Consider the following 24195-nt stretch of genomic DNA (forward strand, 5'->3'; position numbering starts at 1 on the left):
TAAGTAATATTCTAATTTTCTGAGGTACTGAATTTTCATTAGTTGTCAGTTATAATCATCAAAATTAAAAGAAATAAACATTTGAAATATATCAGTCTGTGTAATGAATTAATATAATATACAAGTTTCACTTTTTGAATGGAATTACCGAAATAAATCAACTTTTTGATGATATTCAATTTAATGACCAGCACCTGTATATGTGCTGTCTCTAACTTATGTGTATGGCAATTTTTTTCAGATGCAACTATTTGGAATTGGCTTGGAAGTTAACATGTAGGGCTCCACTTTAACAGTCTGCAGGTGCAAATGCATTTCGGGTCCGTCCATATCCACTTATACTATTGCTTTTGCCATGAACTTTAGACCATGTTTTTTGGAATGATTAAAACTGAGCCCCAGTCCTGAATGATAAATGCACCTACAACTGCCACACCTTTTCTTTCGCACCAAGCTCACGCCAATGCTTCGCTTCAGGCAGTCATCCTTTACCAGTCATGGTTTCCTGTTGAGAAAACATAAGCCATTGTAACCTTGGAGAGAACATGCATCCTGTAAGACTCTTGCTAAAAAAAAAAAGAGAGAAAAAAAAGGGTGCTGTAAATTATAACTGAATACTGTATTTCGCTGCAGATCTCCGCCCTGAAGTGCCTCCCTTTCTGCACACTGTAAAAAAATAACCACCAGTTTGAACTCGGGCTTAGAACTGCTGTTTGACCGACACTAATAAGCCAGAGAAGAGCTAAGACTGAGTTGTTCAAAGTAGAACGTGTGTCGAGAAAATATGATGCATTTCAGAGCGACTGTGCTGCGAGTGTGCGCGTGAATGACTCGTGCAGACGGACATTTTTTTTCTTTTTTTTTTACAGTGGAAGACCTCCTGTCTCTTCATCTGCGTCCCTGCACTGCACCGCAGCTCTCTCTCTCTCTCTCGCTCTCTCTCTCACTCTGTGTGTCTCATACAGTTTCCCAGGAGGACTAGTCCCTTATCAGGCTCCCTCCACTCACATACACACACACACACACACACACACACACACCCCAGCACAGACAGCTGCAGCACTGATCAACAACCATGGCTGTACAGGACGCTGGATTTCTGCTCGTCGGACTCCTGGTCCTCTTTCACACCTGGGGAGGTGAGTGCCTGAGAAGCACGATCCGTGCAACACGAAGGTTTGGAGTTTGGACTGTGAACGTGGGGTATCGGGTTGGCTTTGCAAACTTTTGTGCCAAGAAATATCACAAACATCATAAACACCCCCAGAAAGAAAACAAAGTAAGAAGAAATTTATCTCGAAAGGAAATTAGAAACTGCATGTGATGTAGGAAGAGTTCGGTCTGGGTTTGCTTCTCTCTGCTCCCTCCTGGCAACCGAATTTTTTTGTTGGGATTTCCATGAAGTTTTTTTTTTTTTTTTTTTTTAAAGAGATCTTTGCCAACAAAACTGGTCCAAACTCAACTGTTGCTTGCACAGAAACTACACTTTCTTGCAGAGCTGGCCCAGGTGCAGCTCCATGTGTAAAGTGTAAAGTCAACATAGGCTTGCAATGCATCCTGTCACTGCAGTTGCTTGTTGTTGTAACACTGGCTTTATGTATGTGCTCAAATGTTTCTTCTCACACAAAGTAGATTTTCAGATGGAAAACTGTTTTTTTGTTTGTTTTTTGTTTTTTGTTTTTAACTTAAAGCACCACACACTAATTTGAATGCTGTGGCTTAGCAACACTAACTGACCATGTATTATATATTATACGGTATTTAGGTAGCCTTGAGGTGGATGTGCCCTTTTCACCCATGCTTTCTTAATGCGTTTCATGTATGTTGTGAGTAAACACACCAGTGTTGTTTGGTAGCTATAACTAAAAAAAAAAAACAACAAAATGAGATGTCACACTTTGCCAATTTCCATGGTACATGAAGTTATTTTTAGGGAGTTTGAATAGTTTGCTGCATGTATTTTTAGCCCCTGACATGCACAGAGGTGCAGTTGTAGTGAGGGAGCTCTCCGCCTGCTTTCTGTCAGCTCTGGCCTGGTGAATAGCTCCACCATGTTTCTGTCACACATTCTCAGAGTGAGATATTGCTCTCACTGCACAGATTTACATTCTGTGAAATCTGTGTGATGTAAGCAAAGAAGAATGTTCACCTGTGCAGTTTATCATCTCGTTTGTTGTTAATTAGACTTTGTCTTTAAATCAGCTGTGAAAGACCATAGTAAAAAAAAAAAAAAAAAATACTTGGGAGGTGAACGGTGAGGTGCAGATGTGTGTTTATTTTCAGAGGTGTGCGTAGATTCATATGTGATGTGAATTCGGTTGAGAAGGTCACGCTACCTCCACATTACAGCTTCATTTTACAGGACTGTACTTGTGATGGTTTGCTTTTACGTGTTGTTTGTTTAGATAAGACATGCCCCCCCCCAACCCTTTCCTCTTTGTGTTTCCTCTTCCCTCCTATCCCACCCTACGCCTTTACCTCTCCTTATTCCTGTTTGTCATTGACCACATTAACCTTTCCTTACCTCTTTGTATTGTGCTGATCTCTGTTTTAAGTTCTGCCTGACCATTGTCTGTGACCTCTGATTTTGTGGCTTCCTTACCTCTTGAGGTTGTCCTTGTGCTTTATCCCTTTCACGTCCAATCCATATCTCCTCTGCCTTCTGTGTTGCACTTTTTGTCACTTGACTGGTGAAACATACTATTTATCTTTAAGAAACTTAACATTATATCTTCTCTATAGACCTACTGAGTACTGGGACAACAAATTCTGCTTTACTCACTTGGAAAAATTCCTACAGATTGATTGTTTTGTCAATCAACTAATTGATTGACCAATCGTATGTAGCTCTAATCAGTTTTAGAAAGACTTCACACTGGATCACTGGTTCACTGTTGGAAAAAAGGCTTTGTGGTGAGTTTGTCTCCCCCTCATTGTCTTTAATAGTTATTATCTCAAGCATTTGATGATGTTGGCTAACACCCACTCAGGCCCTGCTGGATCTGCGAAGACGCTCTGTTTGAATACATGAACGTTTGTGCACTTGGAGCACGAATAAGTGCAATTGTGTCGGTGCGGAAGCTCTTGTCTCCAGCCCGTGGTGACATCAGAGGAAAGATGGAGATGCTGTGGGATTGTAGCGGTGACCCTCGATAAGGATACTATTCATTTTCTGTGACATCAGCTAATCAAGCCGGGCCAAAGATCAGGCACATTAGACCCTGCTCATTTAAAGGTCATCACTCTCTGCTGCGGCTGAGGCACTGAGCCTCAGTTTCAACAACTGCTGCTCTTCAGAAGAAGTGAGCTGGTCACGGACAATAAATGTCCCTGTTGTGTCTCGACCGCAGCATAGAAAATTGAGGCCCGGCAATCTGGCAGAAGATCAGCAGAGCTGAGCTGGCCTGAAATGAAAGTCCCTAAATTCAGACCTCTCTTCCGGCACATGTCCACAGCGAGGACTGTGACTGTTTCTTTTCCATGCCTATGAACTGCTGTTAGTTTGTGAGACAGGTTGGACATTGTAATGATTTGGTGGAGTTCTTGGATCTAAGATACATTTTTTTTTTCTTCAATCATTGTTCTCACTTTGTTTGTTACCAAATATAAAACTCTCATTCATTACGAAGGACTTTTGTAGCATATATTCTTACATTTGGCATAGAAATGACATATTCTTCAATGTGTCTTAGTAACCAACTGATGGAAATAATCAGTATGTGCCAAAACCAGGTCCATGTCTAGAGAAAATTTGTCATGGGCACATGGTGTCTTATCTTTGTCCTGAAATAAAGCCTTGAGCTGTTCAAACACTCTGTTTATGTGTTCCCATGCAACAGCGTCCTCAGGACACCACACAGAAAAGGAGCAGTCCACCACTGTTTTTGATCTGGGCCGTGACAGCGCACCATCAATCCGGAGATGTCTAAAATTGTTTTGGTGAATTTACGGTTGTTAGGATTAGTGAAACATTATCCAGATCCCCAGTTAAACCTGGAAAGGAAACAGTACAAAGGCAAGGGAATATTGTGCCACTGAAAGCTACAGTACAGTGGAGTTGTAAAGTGAGGAAAAGGACAGTACTTTGAGTTCATCTTTGTCTGGCTCTGGCTTTGGAGGAACTTGGCCTGCTAGAAGTACAAAGGGTTTTTTTTTTTGTTTTTTTTGTCAAGAGTTTATGTCAAAACTCTGTCAAACCAAAGCAAAGGTGTGAATTGACCAACATGGGCGATGTGACCTGGCTCTGTTTTAGTGAACTATACTGTGAAATATGGTGAAGTGAATGGATTACAGTACCGTGATGTAAATGGAGGCTCTGCAAGTTTTGAATGAAGAAAAAGTTTCATCAATCTTCAATGGACCATTCTTGTTTGGTTTGGTGTAAGCGGTGGCTAATCGATATTGCAGTGTCAGTCTGGAGACTTCTGTTCTTGTGTGCACAGTATGTTTCCATGGTTTTATACCTTATACACCCAAATGAAGAACAGCTACATTTATTGAAAATTACGCATCAGTTTATCATCATGGTGGGAATTTGTTTCATGATACCATCATAGGATGTTGTGTGATAGTGCCAGGGAGATAAAGTTGATAAAGTCACACAGTGATGTTGTTTTCCTCTTCTTATACTGTAATGGACTGATTGTTGTTGACACTTTAAGTTTTATGTGCAAGGTGAGGTATGGTGAGCAAAATGAAAATGCACCCACATTAATGATTAGCCAATGGGTTTCTAAGTGAAGAAAAGCTGCCAGTGTTTTTATGGAAACACCATTTTTGATCCAGTGTCTCCCTGTAGAACAGTGTAATGGGTTGAAGCTGTGCACTTGGGAACACGAACTGTAGGAGCAAAAGGTTTCCTTTTACTGTTTGATCTTCCTATTGATGTGAATAACATCCATTATCACCATTACTTGGGTCAATATGGCAAACCAGTGATGGAGAAGGTGGGGGGCTGTTACTGGTGGAGAAAGCTCCCAGGTCTTTGTGCTGCTGTCATCAGGGCCATTTTGTGTACTTTTCATGAGTAGCAGAAAATGATTGTTGCAGCTCAAGCAAAGAAACACCCTGCGTTAAAGCTTTGAATGATATCTTAATATCAGGACGTTTTACTGGCACAGCGAGTGGGCTAACTAGGTTACTGTGTTAAAGAAAGGAAGTAAATGTTCTGTGGTTCAGACTTCATTTATCAGAACAGGGGGAAACACAAGAATTTGTCAACATTTGTCACCCGTAGAAAAACAGTTTGTTCTGTACATGTTGGCTTATAATGGGCTTTCAGAAAAATCCAATTTGTCCAGTTTCAAAGCTCAGCACAGTTAGGTTTTTATAAGAAACACACCATCAGTGATGCCTCAGCCTTGTGTGCAGATGTGCATTGAGTCATTTCATCTGTAAGTCATATTGGAGGGCCTCGACACACATTGGAAGACTTCACTGTACTCTACTGTACTGATGTATAGCTCCATATTTGGCTGCAGGGCACATCCACTCATATCAGGGGGTTTAGAGATCAGCTTTAGCACAGCATGTGAAGAGTCAGCTCTCCTCTGACTGTTCCCACTGACTGCCGCCCTAACGGCCTTTGAAGTTCTCTGATCAGACGGACAGCTGTGTACACCTGATTCCCTCACAGTGCAGACAACACGCTCCCAGTCAGTTGGCCTGAGTCAAAGACACATATGAGCACACCTACACACACACACACACACATGCAGCATGTACCCGCTCAGGTCAGCTCACTGCTACTGCACAATGACCTGTTGTCTTCATGCGTTTTGTTAAAGTAGAGTTATTGTTTCGCGGCTGGTGACTCTGACAAACTGTAGAATTCAAGTGTCTAGATTCACTTTTACTCAGACATTACATATGTCTAATTTGGAAGAATTTAATTATCTATCTATTTGAAAGTGTTGAGAAGCTGTCAGCATTGCTGTTCTACGATCATGATGGAAGCTCAGGCCTCATTTTTCTGCTGTATTATAAACACAAACAAACTGGTTGTAAATGACCTCTGAGAAAAGGTTGGCTTTTGTTATATTTAAGTATTAAAGGTATTGTAACACATAAGAAAGTCAGGTCCACTGTTGAAACTTTGTGATTTGTGGCAACCTTAGAATAAATTTTACTTTAGAGACGCCCTTGACTGTGGAGTAATAATTTGGATCAGGGATAGAGCTGCTACAATGTTATCTTTAATGCATAACCTCTGCCCACTTAGCGTATTCTCTGTGGCCCCTCTAAAAGTATTTATAAAATCCCTAATTTCATTAATAATAAATAAATGGGATTTTATTGAATGTCTTATCTGTGTCCTGTTTACACAGCCACTGTCAGGGCAGATTAATGCATCTACAGATATGCATTTTTCTGAAAAAGTAGCTCCAAACTATGATGTAATTGTTAAGATTTTGTGAGTCACTGTGAAAACAATTTAAATATATTAACACAAGGCTAATGATCACCAAGTCTAAAAGCCTCAGCCATGGGGGAGCATTTGGTTCTGACCTGAGCTGCTACCTGATCCCCTTGACAAACATAAAAAGTATCGAACCATTAAACCTATATATGTAAACTGGGACATAAAACATAATAAAAGCTCCTCTTGTTTGCTTGACACTAGGGAAGCAGGAAAATAGTAATAATTTGTAAAATGATTTATACATTTAATTTCTTTTTGTGATCTTGCACCTTTTTTATTGCAGTGAGAGAGGCTAAGAGGTCAGTGTGGTGCTTTCAAAGCCACTCGAGTAAAAAAAAAGATAATACAAATCATCTCTGTAATACTCATTCTTTGAAAACATATTCAACATTGTGCACTCTGTAGGAAATCAAGAAGTAGTTCCGACCTCAGTCAGATGTGTTATTTGAGCACAATTCACTGGACAAGTATTACAGAGCGGTTTCATGTGGTCCACCCATTTTGAAGTCTTTTATAAATAACGGAAAACTGTTTTTAATGAAGCTGCCAAGTGGAAGAAAGCTCTGCTTGAGCGTGGCACTAAACCTCAGTCTGATCCAGTGGTGCAGAAGTGTGTGATGCTCGGCTGTTCACTGTGAAAAGGAGAACAGATATGCAGGGAAAATGAATGTGTTGGACAATAAGCTTCCATGATCAAAGTTCTGTGAACTTTTTTGCATCTTTCATGACTGCCTATCATTAAACTTGTCTTATAATTAGATTTATCATCACTTATTGACCTGATGTACTTATAGATATGAACAGTTGTTCTTTTATCCTTCGTGATTATCTGTTGGACTTCTGGGATGGCCTGCTAAGTTAAACTCGGGTCACGGTTGAAACAAACACCAAAACAAACTGCACTATGTTGTATCAGCCCTGAAATAAACTTTTTTTTTTCTTTTAAACAAATTGAGAAAACTCTCATGAGTCAAAAACATCAACATTACTTCAGAGGTGACTGAAGAGATAGTGAAGAGGTGCAGAGACCCAGTGAGCTTGTGTTAGGTCAACATCTGGATGCATAATTTTTACACTGATTTACACCTGTATTTAATTCCTTTTTTAAATTGTCTCCTAAAGCAGTGGAGATAATAGAGGAACAACTATGGTGTTTGGATATTTGGTAAGTAAGTCTCACTTCCTCTGTGATCTGTGATCAAAGAGGAAGAGTTGCGCTTCCTGTGATCTGTGATCACAGAGGAAGGGTGGTGGTGTGGTGTGAGTCAGTGGTACTCTACCCTCTACTATCAGTTCTCTTTATTGCTAAGTGGATCTAAATTCAACCCTATTGCCAGCCAAGAATGTCAGCATTGGAAGGTTTCTGCAAAATCCTACATTATATTCACTTACAGTGTTTTTATTTACACCCAGTCAGAGTGGTTTTTAAAGAGGCTTTCTGCAGTATCTACACATGGCAGTTACAGTAGGGTTAAGCTTTGGGAAAGAGTGTGGTTATGGATTGTTATGGTTAGGCAGCTAAAACCCTTGGTAAGGGGTTATGGAAACATTGTGATTACAGTTACAGTCTCCTACGTGAAGCTACGGACCTATCCACCACCCCGACCATCATACTTTAAGTTTCGTCTTGCTATACTAAGAGAACACTACTTCCTGCATTGAACATTGGCATTAGATGTAAATCTTGAGGTGCAGAATCATCCAGTATGGTCGTCCAGTCACACTGAGCTCTCAAAAAGATAAACTTACAGTTTTATTTACAACAGAGATGCTCCTAAAGCAACCAAAAGCCAGCTGACAAGCTAAAGAAGTGGGTCTCAATGGCTGATAAAAGCTGCAATTATGGAAAATGATGCTGGTTGTCTGTTTACTACAGCAACCAATAGTACAAACCACATAAATTACCATTTTTCTGTCTGCATAACAAATTGAACTGTGGTTACATGTGTCACAAGTGGCTTTCTTTAGTGTATGAGTGTATTCAGTCAAGGGAAAAGCATTTGAGATTTTTCTTTTACTTCAAAATGTTCCAACTCCCCCCCCCCCCCCCCCCCCCCCATTACACTGGGTCAAAGGTTATTTAGTGGCCCCCAGATGGGCCAGTTGTTCCATCTTGTCAGTCACACTGACTCCGATGTCAGAATGATGATTTCTCTATGGTTGTTTGGCTCTCAGAAATAGTTAACATTCTTAGGTGTTGCAAGGGTGTGGGATTTTACCAAAATGTTGAAATCAACACCATTCACTCTGTCATATGGGAAATGGGATTAGTGATAGATGTATCATTTTTGTATTACGAAATGCCTCCAGGCCAAATTTCATTAACTTTGCTTACAGTGCAAAACTCAAACTCAATGCATAAATCAAATAATTTATGTCCCACAATTACATGACAATGAATCGCTGTGTTGTTCCAAATGTTTCAGTCTCTCCACTGTTTGACAAAATGCAGTCATTTTTAAGAAGCGTGTACATGTACAGAGAAATAAAAGGGAAACCGTAATAAAAGGTGCACAGATAAACCAGGTGCTCTGGAAGGTACAATAAGACAATCAACATCCAGTCTACAGAGCAGAGACTGCTCAGCTGGCTCGTGTCTCGGTAGGAACAGTGACTAAAGTGACACCTGCGTATAGATCTATGGGAAAAGACGTCAGTGAATACGGTCAGAAATTCTGCTCGAGAGCACACATTTGATGACTGTGTAGCTCGTTCATTAGTGCGATATGTAAGGAGAAGCACAACAGCAACTCTTCCTCACGTGACTAAGAATGTCAGCAATAACAGTCTGTCCACAGCTGCATAGAGTTGCAGTGCACAAACCCGTCTTTACAAAGATGAATGCACACTTGAGAGTTCAGAGGTGCAAAAAAATCATACAGTAGGTGCTGGTCCACAGTGATATGGAAAAAAGAGATATGGTCTGATGAATCATTGCGTGGCGAACACCAAGAGGATGTTACAGGCCTGAATGCTTGACCCCTGCAGTGAGGGGGTCCGGTGGCTCTGTTATGCTGTGAGGGGCATTTTGCTGGCATGGTTTGGGTCCACTTGTCCCCTTAGAGAGGAGGGTCACTGCACATCAATACAATGTTGTTGTGAGCGGTCACCTTCATGCATAGATGAAACATTTCTGTTCTGATGGGAGCGGACTCTTCCAGGATGATGATTATAAAAATGATGTGAATCATATACCAAAGCTCTTCACACACTGACCCCCACACCTCACTAAGAGACGCCGTGTTAGTTCTGTCCTTTAATTTGCTCCCGTCTGTATTTACACCCCTCTTTGAAAGGTTTTGCCACTGGAGAGTTTAATCCACACTGAATAACCTGAAACCTTAGAAGGAAACTGTTTAAAGTTGTCCATGCATCACCCTGAAAACAGCTGCTTTAATACCCTAAATACGAAAATCATGGTTGTACATCTCCTCTCCAGACTTGTTTTCATAGATGAGGGTGATTAGAGCTGACTGCGTGTGCGTCAGACTATTTAAGGAATAAAATGTGGAGAGATTAAGTGAGCCAAATTAAATTCTACTTAGATAATACAGTCCTTAATTCCACAGTCTGGGTCTGAGGAACCACACAGACAGAAATGCAAGTGCAAATACCAACACATGGGTGTTTAGTCAGAGCCACTTTGCTCTGAATTTTTTTGTGCCATAATAACTATAAACTCTAAAAAGACCATTAATTCCATTAGCAATTATACTAAGGTCTTTCATTGTGTAAGATTATTTTTAACCTTTTTATTTGTTAGACAAAGTTAGGTAAAAACAAGACAAACACAAACGCTTGAAGCTTGAGAGATTTTTTTTCACAAGGTTTAAAATGGCTTAAAAGAACCTAAGAAGTCTTTATTTATATATTTCCAGATTTTTTTATCCCTGTAATTCTGTCAAAGGAGAGTATCCACAGAGCTGCAGGACACCCAGTCAGCAAATCCACGACACTGGAAGGCATCAACAAGACATTAATGCGGCAGAATACAAAGTAATATGTGGAAAACGGCACCCTATACTGATAAGATGGTGACAAGATGGGGCTGCAGGCTTGAATTTTCTAAAACTAAATGTGTCGGACATGGTTTTCAGACTTCAGCGTGAGGCACACCTGCAAAGCTGTTACAGTGTGTGATTGATTTTATCCAGCATGATATACAGTCAAGCGTGTTCATGAGAACAGTTTATGGCATTGATGAGAAAAACCAGGCGCTTAAGATTTGTGATTCGTGAAGGTTTGAAACCAGAGCAGGGAGAGCAACTTTCTCTGCTCTCCTGGACTTTTTTTTAACTTATTCTTAAACCGATGATAAACAGTATCATAAGAATTATAAGCTATATACTGTAGAAGGCCATCAGAATGTTTCATTGGTGTGAATAAAAACCATTGATTATTAGTGGCTGCATAAGAATATAGGATCGTCTCATCCATTGACGTGTACTCCATCACTGGCTGCTGCGCTTTGATTTCTGGTGAAGAAGTCTCTGTTTTATTCTGATGCTGTGATTTATGTGCTCCTCCCCCTGTAGTCTCTGTTCTGAGGTCAAATCCACAGAGCCCTCTCTGTCCCCCTGCTAAATATCGCCAATGTGAGAAAACCACTGGCTGTTCGGCTGAGGGGCCTCTCCTTTTACCTTCTGGTCTCTTTTACTGTTTAGTGTGACGAAGACGAGATCCCAGTGCTGCTCATTTACCAGGGACCGTGGCTAATTACTGCACAGGGCTCGCTGCTGGGCTGTTGTCAAGGGAAAGTGATATATCACTGATAAACCCATTGTCGGTCCTACTGCGCCTGTTGTTGGGGAAGTGACCAAAGAAATATAGCTAGAGGGTGCAGTTAGGGCGGGATGAGTCCCCGTTAAAGTCCAGAGTCTGACCTTTAACGTGAACTCTGCTTAGTGGGATATCTACAGTGGACAAGTTCAAACCCAATGATCAACGAGAATATGAGCAGCTGACGCTTCAGATTTACAGAGCTCAAATCACTGCAGCACTGAGAGACCAACATGCTGCATGTTAAAACGCAACCCGATTTGACAACGCTAGGATTACTCCCTTGCGCTTGTATGTCTCTGCCAACAAGCCAAATTGCAGGCAATGATGTCACAATCTCCCCGTCCTGAGTTACAGCACTGAATAATGGCCAGAATTGTTTTTGCAGAACATTATGATGTCACAGGGAAGTTGAGCCTCTTGACCATTTGAATATAAAATGTCATCACTTCATTATTTTGGTTAGTTATGACCAAAACTGTTTTATGAAGTCACAGTGACCTCGACCTTTGACCTTTGACCATCAAATTGTAATCAGTTCATGCTTGAGTCCAAGTGATTGTTTGTGCAAAATTTTGAAGAAATTCCCTCAAGGCGTTACTGACATATCACATTCATGAGGATGGGACGGATGGACAGACTGACGGACGGACAACCAGAAAACATAATGCCTCTGGCTCTGACTGTCCCTGGCAAAGAAACAAAAACACAGTAACTTTCACAAAACATATCCAGCATAACAAAAATGCTGTGCAACTGCAGACACCACAGCCAAACACAGAAAACACTACAACATAAGGGTAGAACAAAACTTACCTTACTTACCTGGCATAATACAGGCTAACATGGATGGCTAGTGTGGCATAAGTCATGGAGTAACTGGCATGTTAGCCTGTACACTAAATAGGCTGACATTGTAAATATTTAATATACTTTAAGTGTAAAAATATGCAAAATATGTAATAATATCTGAAATCTTTTGTCATCTTGGATATTTCTCTACAACATTGACCATTCATGATTAGACATGTATAAATAAAAGTTAAAGTTTGGAATAAAATATTCTTAGGAGTTGAACATTCAGAAATTCAGCCAATCTGCTTCTTCATGAGTGTGCGGGTGTGGTGTGATTGACAATCGCTGGCAACATAATCAAACAATCCCACAACTGCCACCAGATGATGATTTAAATGTTGCTGAACGCTGATCAGAGGAAACTGACTTAGGTACAGAAATCTCTTGTGAAATAACCCAAACTTTTCATGAAGGATCCTATCACTTAAAGTAAGAATCCGATTGAGAAAACTGAGTGTCACAACCTTCAAAACTGAAATAAACGTAAATCATAACCTCATTTTCCAACACCATGGACAGGTGGTCAACTGAAGCGCCTTTCTGTATATGGTGGTGGTGTTAAAGTTTGCAGTGTGTTTTGATGGACGGCATGTGTCCAATTGGTGAGTGTGTTTTGCAGCATTCTGAGGCTTCGCAGATATGTGCGGGAAGGAATTAGAAGCTTGAGTAGCACAGATCCTGGCTGATCCGTGGATCTGAAGTTGTCCTCTGGGAGCTGCCCTGGCACAAGTGGAGACCTGTCAGGATCTCTGTCTGTTCTCTGGTAGTTCAACACTCTGCTTAATAATAGATGTTGTTTTCCTGAGACAACGCTCCGTGCTGATCTAATGCACATTAGGATCCTTTTAACCTAATGCAACCTATCAGCCCTCAGCTATGACACTGTGCTGCTGACTCCACAGAGCAGACAAACTGTGATTATGTACTGAACTGTTTTTTTTTTTTTCTATCTAGGTCAGAACAGACATTCAGTAGGCTGATAGCATTTGATTCAGTTTCATTCATTTCACTTTAACCAGCCTTCTCCAAGTAGAAACGTCTGATGCAGTAAAAAGAGATCATTGTTTTCACCGCTCCCTTGCTGCACAAACACTGGGAACTTCAGATCGCAGCATGTGAGATATTTTAAATCGACCTTTTATTTGTACAGTGATAAATAGGCAAAGCTTTTGGCAAATAGACCATGTGAGAAAGAGATGAGTTCACCTCAACACTGGTACTGTTTTTTGTAAGAACTTGGCATGACGTTAGTGTGATTAAGAACACATTTTTTCTGGGCAGTTTGCACAAATTACAATTTAGATTTTTACCTGTGAATCATCCTCCACTGTACTGGGGGTTTGTACTTGTGCAGCCAGTGTGTAAAATGGTATATTTACCTTTGTTATGTGATGTATTATGCATTGAAACAGGATTTTGTGGCTGGACACAACACAGTGAGGGATCATTATTCATTCATTCATTCATTCATTCAAGTATAAACTAACAGGATATCTGCGAGGGAGAACAGTGTATAGGGGAGCACACATCCAAAAATATGTGACCGTTTTAGGAAATTTTGTAATTATGGGAACAGCATGAGGTGGCCTATAAATACACAGAAAGTTAGTTTTTCCATGAAGTTGAAGTTCCAATTTCATGAGGTCTTTAAAGGTCCTCCTTAATATATTTCACCTGGACAGAAAGGGATCAATTTCAATTTTAAACCAATGGGTTATTGTTGTCTAGGAATGAATGATTGTTAAAAAATTTGTGATGATTTTATTGGTTTGGTTTATTGGTTTAGCTTCACCCCTTAAGGCACCATTGTGCTGTGTTCGTGTCACATCGGAGTTACCGTAATTAGGAGATTCCAACTTGTAAATAGTGATCGCATGAACATCGAAGTCGTAATCGTGTCTGGGAAAACCCAGACTTTTTCAGCAGGCTTCAATATATCTGACTTGGTGCTTAATAATATGGAATGAATTTGTTATTATACTGTATATCAATGCATAGTATTTTTAACCCTCACTAAACCAACTCTGTAATCATATAACTGGCTTGAATTGTCATGTTACATGTGTGGAAGTTGTAAAAATGGGACTCTTTTCCCATCTCTATCATCCATCAGATATGACATGAATGCAGCATTAGGTCACCACTGAAGATGCACTGTTTCCCAGGAGGTAACAGTTTTCCATGATGTAAAAGTACCCGTTTCGTGGGATCTTTAACTCTTCCAACTTATGACACGTGACATACATAGGAATGTGATTTTTGTCAGGGCGTTTACTGTAAAAAGCCAGATTTCCATATAGCACACGAGAAACAATTAACGGCAACGACCTCTGATAATGTATGACCTGTGATGTTGTTTAGACAAAACCAAAGTGTTTTGCCCTTTAGCCATCAGACTTTTTGTCTTGGTAACATTTACCTTGCAAACAAAGGTAGCAAATGGATGTGTTAAGAAAGAGCAGTAAATATTTTTCTCTTCCATTATTGCCACTTGTAGCAACCACCAAAAAAGGAGAAAGCTACTGCTGAGTACCTTATCCTGTGAGTCAATGGGTAAAAAGCTTTCAGCATGTTTGTATGTGTGTGTATCTGCAATCTATCTTTAGCCATAATATGCCAGCAGCAAGCAACGCACATCTCATACTTGTGAGGCCATGTCATGGGACCTCTCTCTCTCTCTCTCTCTCTGTCTCTCCCTCTCTCTTCCTCTGTACAGTCACAATCAGTGTCATACAAAAATACATTCTCTGTTGGCCTTTCCCATACTTCCATGCAGCCTGTGTTATTTTGTTAGTGCCTGCTCACAGACAGGCTCATATGGAGACAAATTTGTAGTATGGGACGTGGGAAAGAGGATGGAGGGGGCGTTTGTACCACCATGGGAGCAGGCAATGAGGAAATGGCCCACTGAGATTCGCTCAGACACACACACATATACACACACATATGGAAGTATGCATGCATATGTGAGATTGTGAGAGTAATTGTAAAAATTTTTTTTTGTTTGTTTTTTTTTTGAATATCCTGGAATTACACAGCTTTGGCAAAGATGGCCGCATCCCACATGAAATCCCAAGTCATATATTCAACTCATATCTTGTGTAGTGTATATGTGTGTGTGTGTGTTCATATCGAAATAGCTGAGTGTGGAAACTTTGAGCAAAGGGGAATCAGTCTTGTTGCCAAGTAGTTATCAAAGGCTGGAACAGAGTGAACTCTCTTTGAAATGTAAGTGCTGAGGGAAAACCAAAGAGTTGCTTATCAAAGAGGGATTAGCCTCAGGTCAGTGAAGCTGCGTTGCCTCTCGCAACTGAAGGCCTGTGTTTGGATCTTCACAGCTGTGAAACTAAAGCTGCTCAGAGATGATTTTCTATCCCAGCAGTCCACATGTTTTCATTTTCGGATGTTTTTATTGAAAAGCAAAAGTTTGTAATTGCATATAGCAGCGCTGCCCAAAATATGAAGTGAAACTGAATGGACCTTTTTAACTGCAGATATTCTGACTCGTTTAACATAAGTGTAACTAATAACATTATTGTAACTGCAACAGGGCCATGATTACTGTAATAAGTTTTGTCTGTTGATTTTCCTTCTGTAACAAGTCAAAATGTCTGCAGTGAAAAAGGTTTATGAATGTGAGCCATTTGGGAACTAATCAAATCAAGCAAACCCACCAGTCAAAGCCAAACTACAGTATGTTGAAAAAAATCTCACACTGAAGTTCACTGTCGATGTTGCAGGAGAGGCATTGTTAGTGGTTTCCCCAATGTTGTCACCGAGTGTTAAAAACTCAATCAATTTACATGTGGGGTTTTGCTTTCCAAAATAGAGCATGACAGAAAATGTTCAGGAACCCGATAAAGTGTGAGATTCAAGTTGTAAGCTCGTGAACTGACACTTCAAATGCATCAACAAGCTTCTTACAACATTCTTGTGCTGGCGGTCACTGCTCTGCTTGAGCTGTCGGGCATCATTGGCTTGCTAAGTGCTACCTTGTTGCTAGTTGCTGAGAGAAGGGAGAGTATATTGTCTTTCCCTTTCTGCATCCTTCAGTCTACCACCACCGCTGCTGTTTGACACAGCCAGAGCTTTATTACTGTACTGTTGTAACAGTTATGAGTCAGCAGAGCATCCGTGAATGATGGACGGACTGGAGTCTGGCGTGCTGAGAACTGACCCAGGTCTTGCCTGGGTTGATCGCTACAACAGGTGGTCTTTTGAAATGGAACATAGCATCAAATCACCACGAGAAATCAGAGAGCGATGTGTCTCCCTCCCTTTTTCGCCTGTTGTGTGGTCCACTCTGATCCTCTCCACTGTATTTACATTCTTTGTCTCGTCTCCTCTGCCTTTTGGAAATCGTTAATTTTGATGGCATGTTGAGTGGATACTGCCGGCGTTTGGCTCCAGCACCCTGGGGATATGTGTGTGTGTGTGTGTGTGTGTGTGTGTGTGTGTGTGTGTGGCTGCGTGCATGTGTGTGTGCGCTGGGGAAAGTGTCTGGCAGGTCAGTGTGACAAGTTGACCTTGTTTTCTCTGAGGCATCGTGGGAATGTGCAGTTTGCTTGCTGCAGCTGCCACTGTCCATCTCATTGTCAGGAGTTAAAACATCACCTGAACGCCTCACAGACTCCCTACTGCTCTGTATTAAAGTAGCATCTAATGATTATCTATGGTATCAATTAGTCAGTTTCTTCTTTGAGCTGTTGATTAATTGTGCTTAAGTGTCTAAGGCTGAGTGTGAAAAAACCTAGACCTCTCATTTATTTGAATGGTTGCCAACACAGTGGGCTCCAACAAAACAGCACAGGGTCGTCTGGCAGTAAACGAGTTCAACCAGGCTTTACTACAGCACGACATCATCCAGCAAAGTGCATTAACCTGAACTTCCTGGATCAAATTTCACTGTCTCACAGGGAACGTTAACAACATGACCCCACCAACACAGCCTCCTGTACTGCTTTAACAAAGTGTATCCCCACTAGCCCCTGTTTTATGTTATATACATTTATATGATATTTATATGAAGCTGAATTGTAAAGTTTCCTTTTAAACAAAAATAGGAACCCACTCTTAAAAACTTTGCTCACAGCACTAGTTTTTAAACAGGGTACCTCAAATTTGAAGAAGTGGAACCAGTATCAGTTTGACATATTATCCAATAGCTAACTTAAATGAATATCTAAATTGTTAGCAATTCATCTCCCATCAATCCAGCTGACTGAGAGATTAATTGACCATCATTTCACCACTAACAATATATCTAAAAAGTGTGATTGCTCAGATGTGTTTACTTTTACATGGTATATTAATAGGTACGATACGATGCGATGCGATACCATACCATACAATATGATACCGATACAGATAAACTACAATCCGTACTCTGTTCACACTTAAAACTACTCTGGAGTTCAGTTTCTAGATGCCATTTCTGTTTGGTGCTGTTGGCCAGTCCTCTCTACTTCTGGAGGATTAATGTGTGCAGCCAACATAGCGGGAATGGAGCCATCCTCTCAGCCCAGGGTCGCAGCAGCAAGACTAGTTTTAGAAATATCTCCTCTTGATATACCCCAAACTAGGTCACTAGAGTCCTCATTAATGAATGAAAGCCAGGGTAACTGGTAACAGCTAATTCAAACAAACAAGGATAAAAAGAAATATGCACACGAAAGAAAATACTGGGGTCAAAGAGCCTGGTGTGGGGTACTGGGCAACATCATGAACTGAATGACAGCTGAGAGGATTTTTTTTGCTGTATTTTAAGAATGGCATAACAAAATCTTTATTGCAAATAATAGCAACACATATAATGTATATTTATTAGTCTCTGCTGCAGAAAAATCTGTCATTCTTTTATTTGAATGCCATATTCATTGCATTATAAACTTTAGGGTTGATGGACAGTTGTGTCTGTGTGGGGGATTAACGAGTCAGTGAGAGTCCTTTTCGGCCAGTTACATTCAAGAGTCCTGTGTTGTGTGTCTTTGTGTGTTAAAATGCCTTGGGGTGCATCACATGACTAATGTGATTGATAGACCTGTGACAAGACCTTTTGTGTCTGCGTTTTGAACAGCTTCTCATAACATTCTTTTGCATCATTTAGCCAAGCTGAATTGACCCCAACTAAGTGGCACTACTGTGCTGGCAATTGGATCCATGAGAGAGGGGGTGGGCCTGTCCATCCCTCAAGTATGTCTGTGAAGATTCTCAGTCATCCTGGAAGTTGATATCTAAGTTCCCATTGATGGGTTTGACACGCAAACACATCTAAGGTTCTTATTTCCTTCCTTTCTGTTTTTGCAGTTTAACACTAAAACTATAATAATAGGAAACATACTCTTACTTTGTACAAATCTTTCAAACAGGATAAATGACAGAATAGTTCCTCAGAAAACATTGGTCTGAGCTGATAATGTGGTGCAGCACTTCAGAGCTACCGTAATTTATATACACGGCCTGTGACATGGACAGATGTGCTTAAAGCTCCAGTTGCACCTGAGACAGGTTAATTGTGTAGCTTGATGGATAAGGAAAGAGAGAAGAGAGAAGGGGAAAGGTACATGCATCCCCCACAACAGTCCAGCTATTTTCTAGTTCATTTATATTGTGAAAGAGGAAACTTGCGCTTGAATATGCCAACATGATCTTGACTAAGCAAATTTGCGTATTTTCTATTGATCGGATGCCTTCAAGTCCTCATTCTTTGTTTGTTCACATGGGCTAAAAATCTTCAAAAGGACTGTGAAAATCTATGTCATTTTGTAATCAGGTTAAAATTTTAACTCAGGCTTCGTAATGTAGACACTGATGGTTTTGGTTTTAATAAGACATGAAGGGATAAAAAAACACACACTAGATAGAGGAATATGTAAAAGATAATGATTATGGTTAACTAGTTGGAATGCCTCTTTTTTTTTTTTACCCGATTTTTAATTCAGTTATGCAAATATTTAGCATGAATCCAAGAACTGCTGAGCGGAATGAATACAGCCGCACGGTAGAAGAGGTCCTTGTGTGGCATGACTTAAATAAACATCACATCCTGCAGCTTGTCAGAAGCAAGTGAAAATGGAAAGTCGAGGATTTTTCTTTGGCATTTTGAACCACTCTGTGTTTCTCTTCTCACCATATGAGAGTTGTTCTCTTTAGTTTAATAACGTTTCCTCCTCTCTGCATGATGCCGTACGTACGCCACTGAGGGATTGGTGCAATACAGTAAATGTCACCACAGCAACTGTTAGAGAACCAAACACTTTCTAAACACACCTCTGTGCCAACTTGATTTCTCCTCCCGTCCTACCTCTGTCTTTTCTTCCGCCTGTCCTTTCTTGTTAACTCTATACTCTATTCACTCTTCTCAGACCTAATAACATCTGTACGAAGAGCAGCCTGACTGAGGCACTGTTTTCCCATGCTCCCTCTCTCTGTCTCACCCTGTCCTGAAGTAGGGCTGCTATTTCTGGTGCCAGTCGGGTCAGTGTACTGTAATTCTGCTGTATCATGTAAGCAAACAAGTTTGATAGGCCATTGTTATTCTTAGATGTGACAGGGCTGGAAACATGTCCCGGAGCTGTCGTTTCATTTCAGTGGTGTGTTTGAGTGGAAATATTACACGGTGGTATACACACTGTGTGTCTGTACAAAACTGCCAGGAGGTTAGTGTGTTCTATCGTTATAATCAAATGCAATATAGCCATAATTATTTTTGCATATAATTATGCTCTCAAATGTTGTCTGTTTCTTACAATGGCGTATAGGGCCATAAGTAAAAAAAATAAATCAAATAAAATGGACATGGGGAGGGAGGTAATATTACGGGAAAAAACACCAATCTTTTAAAATTAAATTTGTATATTTACAGAGATTTTAAAGTCATACATTTTATAGAAACCTCAGACATTCTCTGAAATTAAAGTCACAAATCTACGAGACACTCAATTGCTGCTGTGTAGCTTCTCAGTTAGGACACAAGAACTGTTCCATTTTCGCCTCATTGGGGCAGCTTGTAATGCGTTATCATCCTTTATTAGAGTATCGTTATCTTCTTTACACCACCAACCAGTGGTTACAGTATGAAGAGAGTATGAAAGTGTGGGAAATATGTAGACACTGTCATTCAGGGATATAATAAATACTGTATCATGAGCTAAGATTAGACCACATGTAAAGCCCTAGATTAAAGGTTGTTTGTGAAATACCAGTGTTCACAATGTGAGTGATAACATATTCCAACAAATAAAACGCCAGCAGCACAGGGCGATGCGTGTGAGGAATGTAGTGTGATTCAAAAGTTGAAAATGAAAAGTTATTTGCCATTAATGGTAGATGCATCCTTATTCTCTCTTACACACACACACACACGCACACACACACACACACACACACACACACACACACACACACACACACACACACACACACACACACACACACACAAGCTCTGCTCATCATACTCATCCTTTCATGTCTCAGTGGAGTCTCACCTTTTTCTTGCCGGACATAAATTAAACATAAATTGGAGTCAAAGCAGGGAGAATCCTTGGTATGTAAATATTAATCCAGTACATATCTAACCTTGTAGTAGAAGAAACAAATGATATAAGCACTCTGTAATGCAAACAAAACTGCGGGCTCTCTCTTTTAGATTTATAGATTCTAGACTACGTATTTACCTTTAGAGAGAGTGGAAAGTCTGCTGTTGAATCACCAAGTAAGTGCCTGGAAAGCAGTGAATGAAACACTGCAGAGTAGAGATGTGTATCATGTGATAGTTGTGCTCTGAGACATTTGCAAACCATTTAATAATGTGTTTAGTGCTGGTAGTCACTCTCCCTGGTACATATGAAGTAGGTACAGCTTAGAGACCTTGAAGCATGTATATATATATATATATATATATATATATATAGGTGTGTGTGTGTGTTTGTTTGTGAACAGATCCTGTTGCACATATGATGGGCTCGTCTCACATCACACTTCCCAGACAGACAGGCTGAAAGCTCACAAGTTCTGTGTGTGTCTGTGTGTGTGTGTGTGTGTCTGTGTGTCTGTGTGTGCCTGTGCGCGTGTGTGTGTTTCCTCTTGACCTCAGCAATCATGCTGTCAGTCATTGCTGCTGCTTTGATCTGAGTTTTTCTCACATTTGAGATGGGGCTTTCTTGATGCTTTTGTCCATTCATTTGAAAGATATATGACAGCTAGTGAATAGTAATTATTCACTAGCTAATTTTGGTGACCCCCTGACCTTTTCTCCAGCACAACCAGGAGGCCACAATTTTTACTTTTCCACAAGAAAAAAATAAACTCTAATCAACAGATTGTCATGATATTTGTTCAGTATTTTCATGGCTTACCATTTTACACACTCTTTCCTATCGCACCACCCTCAGGTCAAAGAGTCAAGAAATGTGCTCGCAGGATGTTTCTTAATCTAAAGGCCAAAATGTGATGGAATTTACTGATGGGGACATCCTCTTGTAATTACCTTTCCTGCAGCACAACCCGGTCAGTATCCTGTTGACTAGGTCCAGTATTTTCACATTGTGTGGTGTATTGAATATCAAACTCTCTTGAGGCTGCAGGTGTGGCTTTAAGCCTTTTTTCTTGTTACAACCCTTCCTCTTAGAAATTAGGTTTCTATACTGCAAGAAAATTTTTAAAGAAAGAAAAGATACTCAGAGTAATTATATATTTTTTAAGAAAATAGTGAGGAAATGTTGTTCTTTAACAGTTCCACCCAGTTGATATTTATCGATAATGACTGCACAAGCAGAATACTCTTGTGACTGTGTATTGTTGTGGTTATGTTTAGGCACTCACAGAAAAGTTAGGGAAAGACAGGACGTGATTACTCTATATATATCTATATCTATATGTAGATATAGATATATATAAATGTAATTTCTAGGAGAAAGCTTGTTTTCCAAATTTCCCTAAAACATAGTTAATGAGCATTTAGTACCATCTTTAATGTAGGTTTTTGATCTATTCTGTGTAGTCTCTGAAGGGCCATGTTCTGCACCCGAACCACCGTTCTTTCACCCGGTTCGATTCATCTGATTAATGTCAAAAAGTGCACAGGACGCTTATCTGGTTTGAATACCACTCAATGTGCTGAAGGTGGACGTCCTGTCCTTCACCAGTGACCATCTGTGGTCTGGGCCGTTGCCAGAGCAGGCGGAGGGAGAGGGGAGGTCGACTGCAGCTTGTCAATGACTCTTTCATGGTTAGAACGTCAAAACAGATTCCAGCCTTTGAACAAACACATGCCACATCTCATCTGTCTACTGTACCTCTCAGAGGGATGACTGAAGCATCTGCTTAAAATATACCGCTGTAGGGATGCCCCGGTGCCTCACCTGGTAGAGTGCGATCCACAAACAAGTCCTTACCACAGTGACCTGGCTTCCAATCATTCATTGCTGCATGTCATCCCCTTTCTCCCCTTCTTTCCTTTCATTCTCTGCTCTGTCACACTCTATCAAATAAAGCAGAAATGACAAAATATATGTATGTGGTCATGAATGTGAAAAAAAAGAAAAGAAAAGATTGTCTTCTGATCCCCAACAATAGTTTTCCGGGTTTATAGGAAGTTGTCTTTACACGTATAAGTGAAGAGATTTTATATACCTCAGAAGCTCAGAGTCTGGCAGGAAGCTTTGTTATCATCTCTCCCCACAGACAGAAACTGATTATTATGTCTACGATGAAATCAAAGCCTTTTGTCAGGATACACAATGTCTTTGATATGACTTCCCTCTTGAGATTATCCTATCTGCCTTTGCTCTCCTTTACAAGGGGTGTGTTGTGGGGCTTATTTTGTCTTATCTTTTAAGTGCACCTAATTTTGTCGTGCCTTTGAATACAATCCATCCTCTTTGTGGGATGAGCTGTGTTTTACGGGGGAACAGCTGAACCAAGATGTTTATTTCTGTGGAGAGATCACCTGCAGCCTACACTCGAGCTCTTTGAAGCTTGATTATCAGCGCTGACACACTAACTGAGATGTGCGTGTGCACGGGTATGTGAGTGTGTGAACCAGACTCAATTAGCCTCATGAATCAAAGCAAAAATATCCCTTTTAACTGGTTTCTCTGGTGTGTTTCATGTGTATCTGTGGGAATATAAACAGTGCTGTTGTTGAAATAAGGATTTCTCTTTCTCTTTCTGCAGTGTGGGAATCCTTTTTATTATTAAATCAATGCATTCCTGTTAAGTTCAGCCGTCACTTTTTAAATTTATTTTTATTTCTTATGTCACTTTAGGTCTTCTTCTCTCTGAGAAGAAAAGTGAAAAAACCACATGTTGTGGGTTTATGGGGCTTTAATTTGACCAGGTTCAGTGTTTGAGCTAAGCTAAGTGGCTGCTGGCTATAGCCTTATAGTTGATTTACAGACATGAGCGCAGTATCAAGCTTCTCTTGGCAAGAGAAGGAAAAAACATATTTCCTAAAATACCAAACTATTCCTTTAATATTGAGCATTGACATCGGGTTAAATATATTCTGGATTTTTTGATGTTGCTCTTGGGCCTGAGGTCTGTCTGACCAACTCCGCTCCTTAACTGGCTCCCCACAAGGACGCACGCTTTCACCGCTATTATTTATCAAGTGGTGTGAGGAATCCTACCTTCAACTGAACCTATCTAAGAGAAAATATATGATAATTGATTTTTTTGAAGATGTGCCAATATACCTGAAGTCACATCAGTTGAAGGTCAGACAGGGAAATGTGTACAGTCTTACAAATACCTTTGGACCATTATTGACACAAATCCTAACTTTGAGGCAAAATTGTGAAGCTGTGTACGAGAAGGAGCATCAGTGTTTGTTGTGTGTGAGGAAACTGTCCTATTTCCAAATTGACAAGACCATGATGACCTAATTCTACCGTGCTTTTTCTGAATTGATTTTATCTTTGGAATTCTGTGAATCAAATTGTTAAATGATCCAGTAAGCTGCCAGCCTAACCTAGCGTCCCTGTAAACCAGACAGTTACAGTGGATAGCTGGCCTTTTAAATGGCCGCTCGCATCTTTTGAACGGTGAAAATCAGCTTCCTCATTTTGGACAATGGTTCATAGTCCCAAAGTACAGAACAAAACGGTATAAGGAGAGCTTTGTTCCTGAAGCCCTCAATC

The 24195-nt window shown here is 40.3% G+C and overlaps 1 protein-coding gene across 5 annotated transcripts in view; it reads left to right on the top strand.

Moving 5' to 3' along the window:
• Window positions 1-785: 785 nt before the first annotated feature.
• The window catches only part of mcamb (melanoma cell adhesion molecule b), a 50146-nt gene continuing 26736 nt past the window's right edge, over window positions 786-24195 (top strand). Inside the window, exon 1 of one of the 5 annotated variants that reach the window (XM_056373981.1) lies at window positions 786-1139. In XM_056373981.1, coding sequence (XP_056229956.1) covers window positions 1076-1139 — 64 coding nt within the window. In that variant the 5' untranslated portion in view covers window positions 786-1075. The remainder of the gene's footprint in view (window positions 1140-24195) is intronic. The other 4 variants (XM_056373980.1, XR_008827315.1, XM_056373977.1 and 1 more) reach the window with 4 other exon arrangements.

This window comes from Seriola aureovittata, chromosome 4 (assembly GCF_021018895.1).
Source record: "Seriola aureovittata isolate HTS-2021-v1 ecotype China chromosome 4, ASM2101889v1, whole genome shotgun sequence".
NCBI classification, from domain to species: domain Eukaryota; kingdom Metazoa; phylum Chordata; class Actinopteri; order Carangiformes; family Carangidae; genus Seriola; species Seriola aureovittata.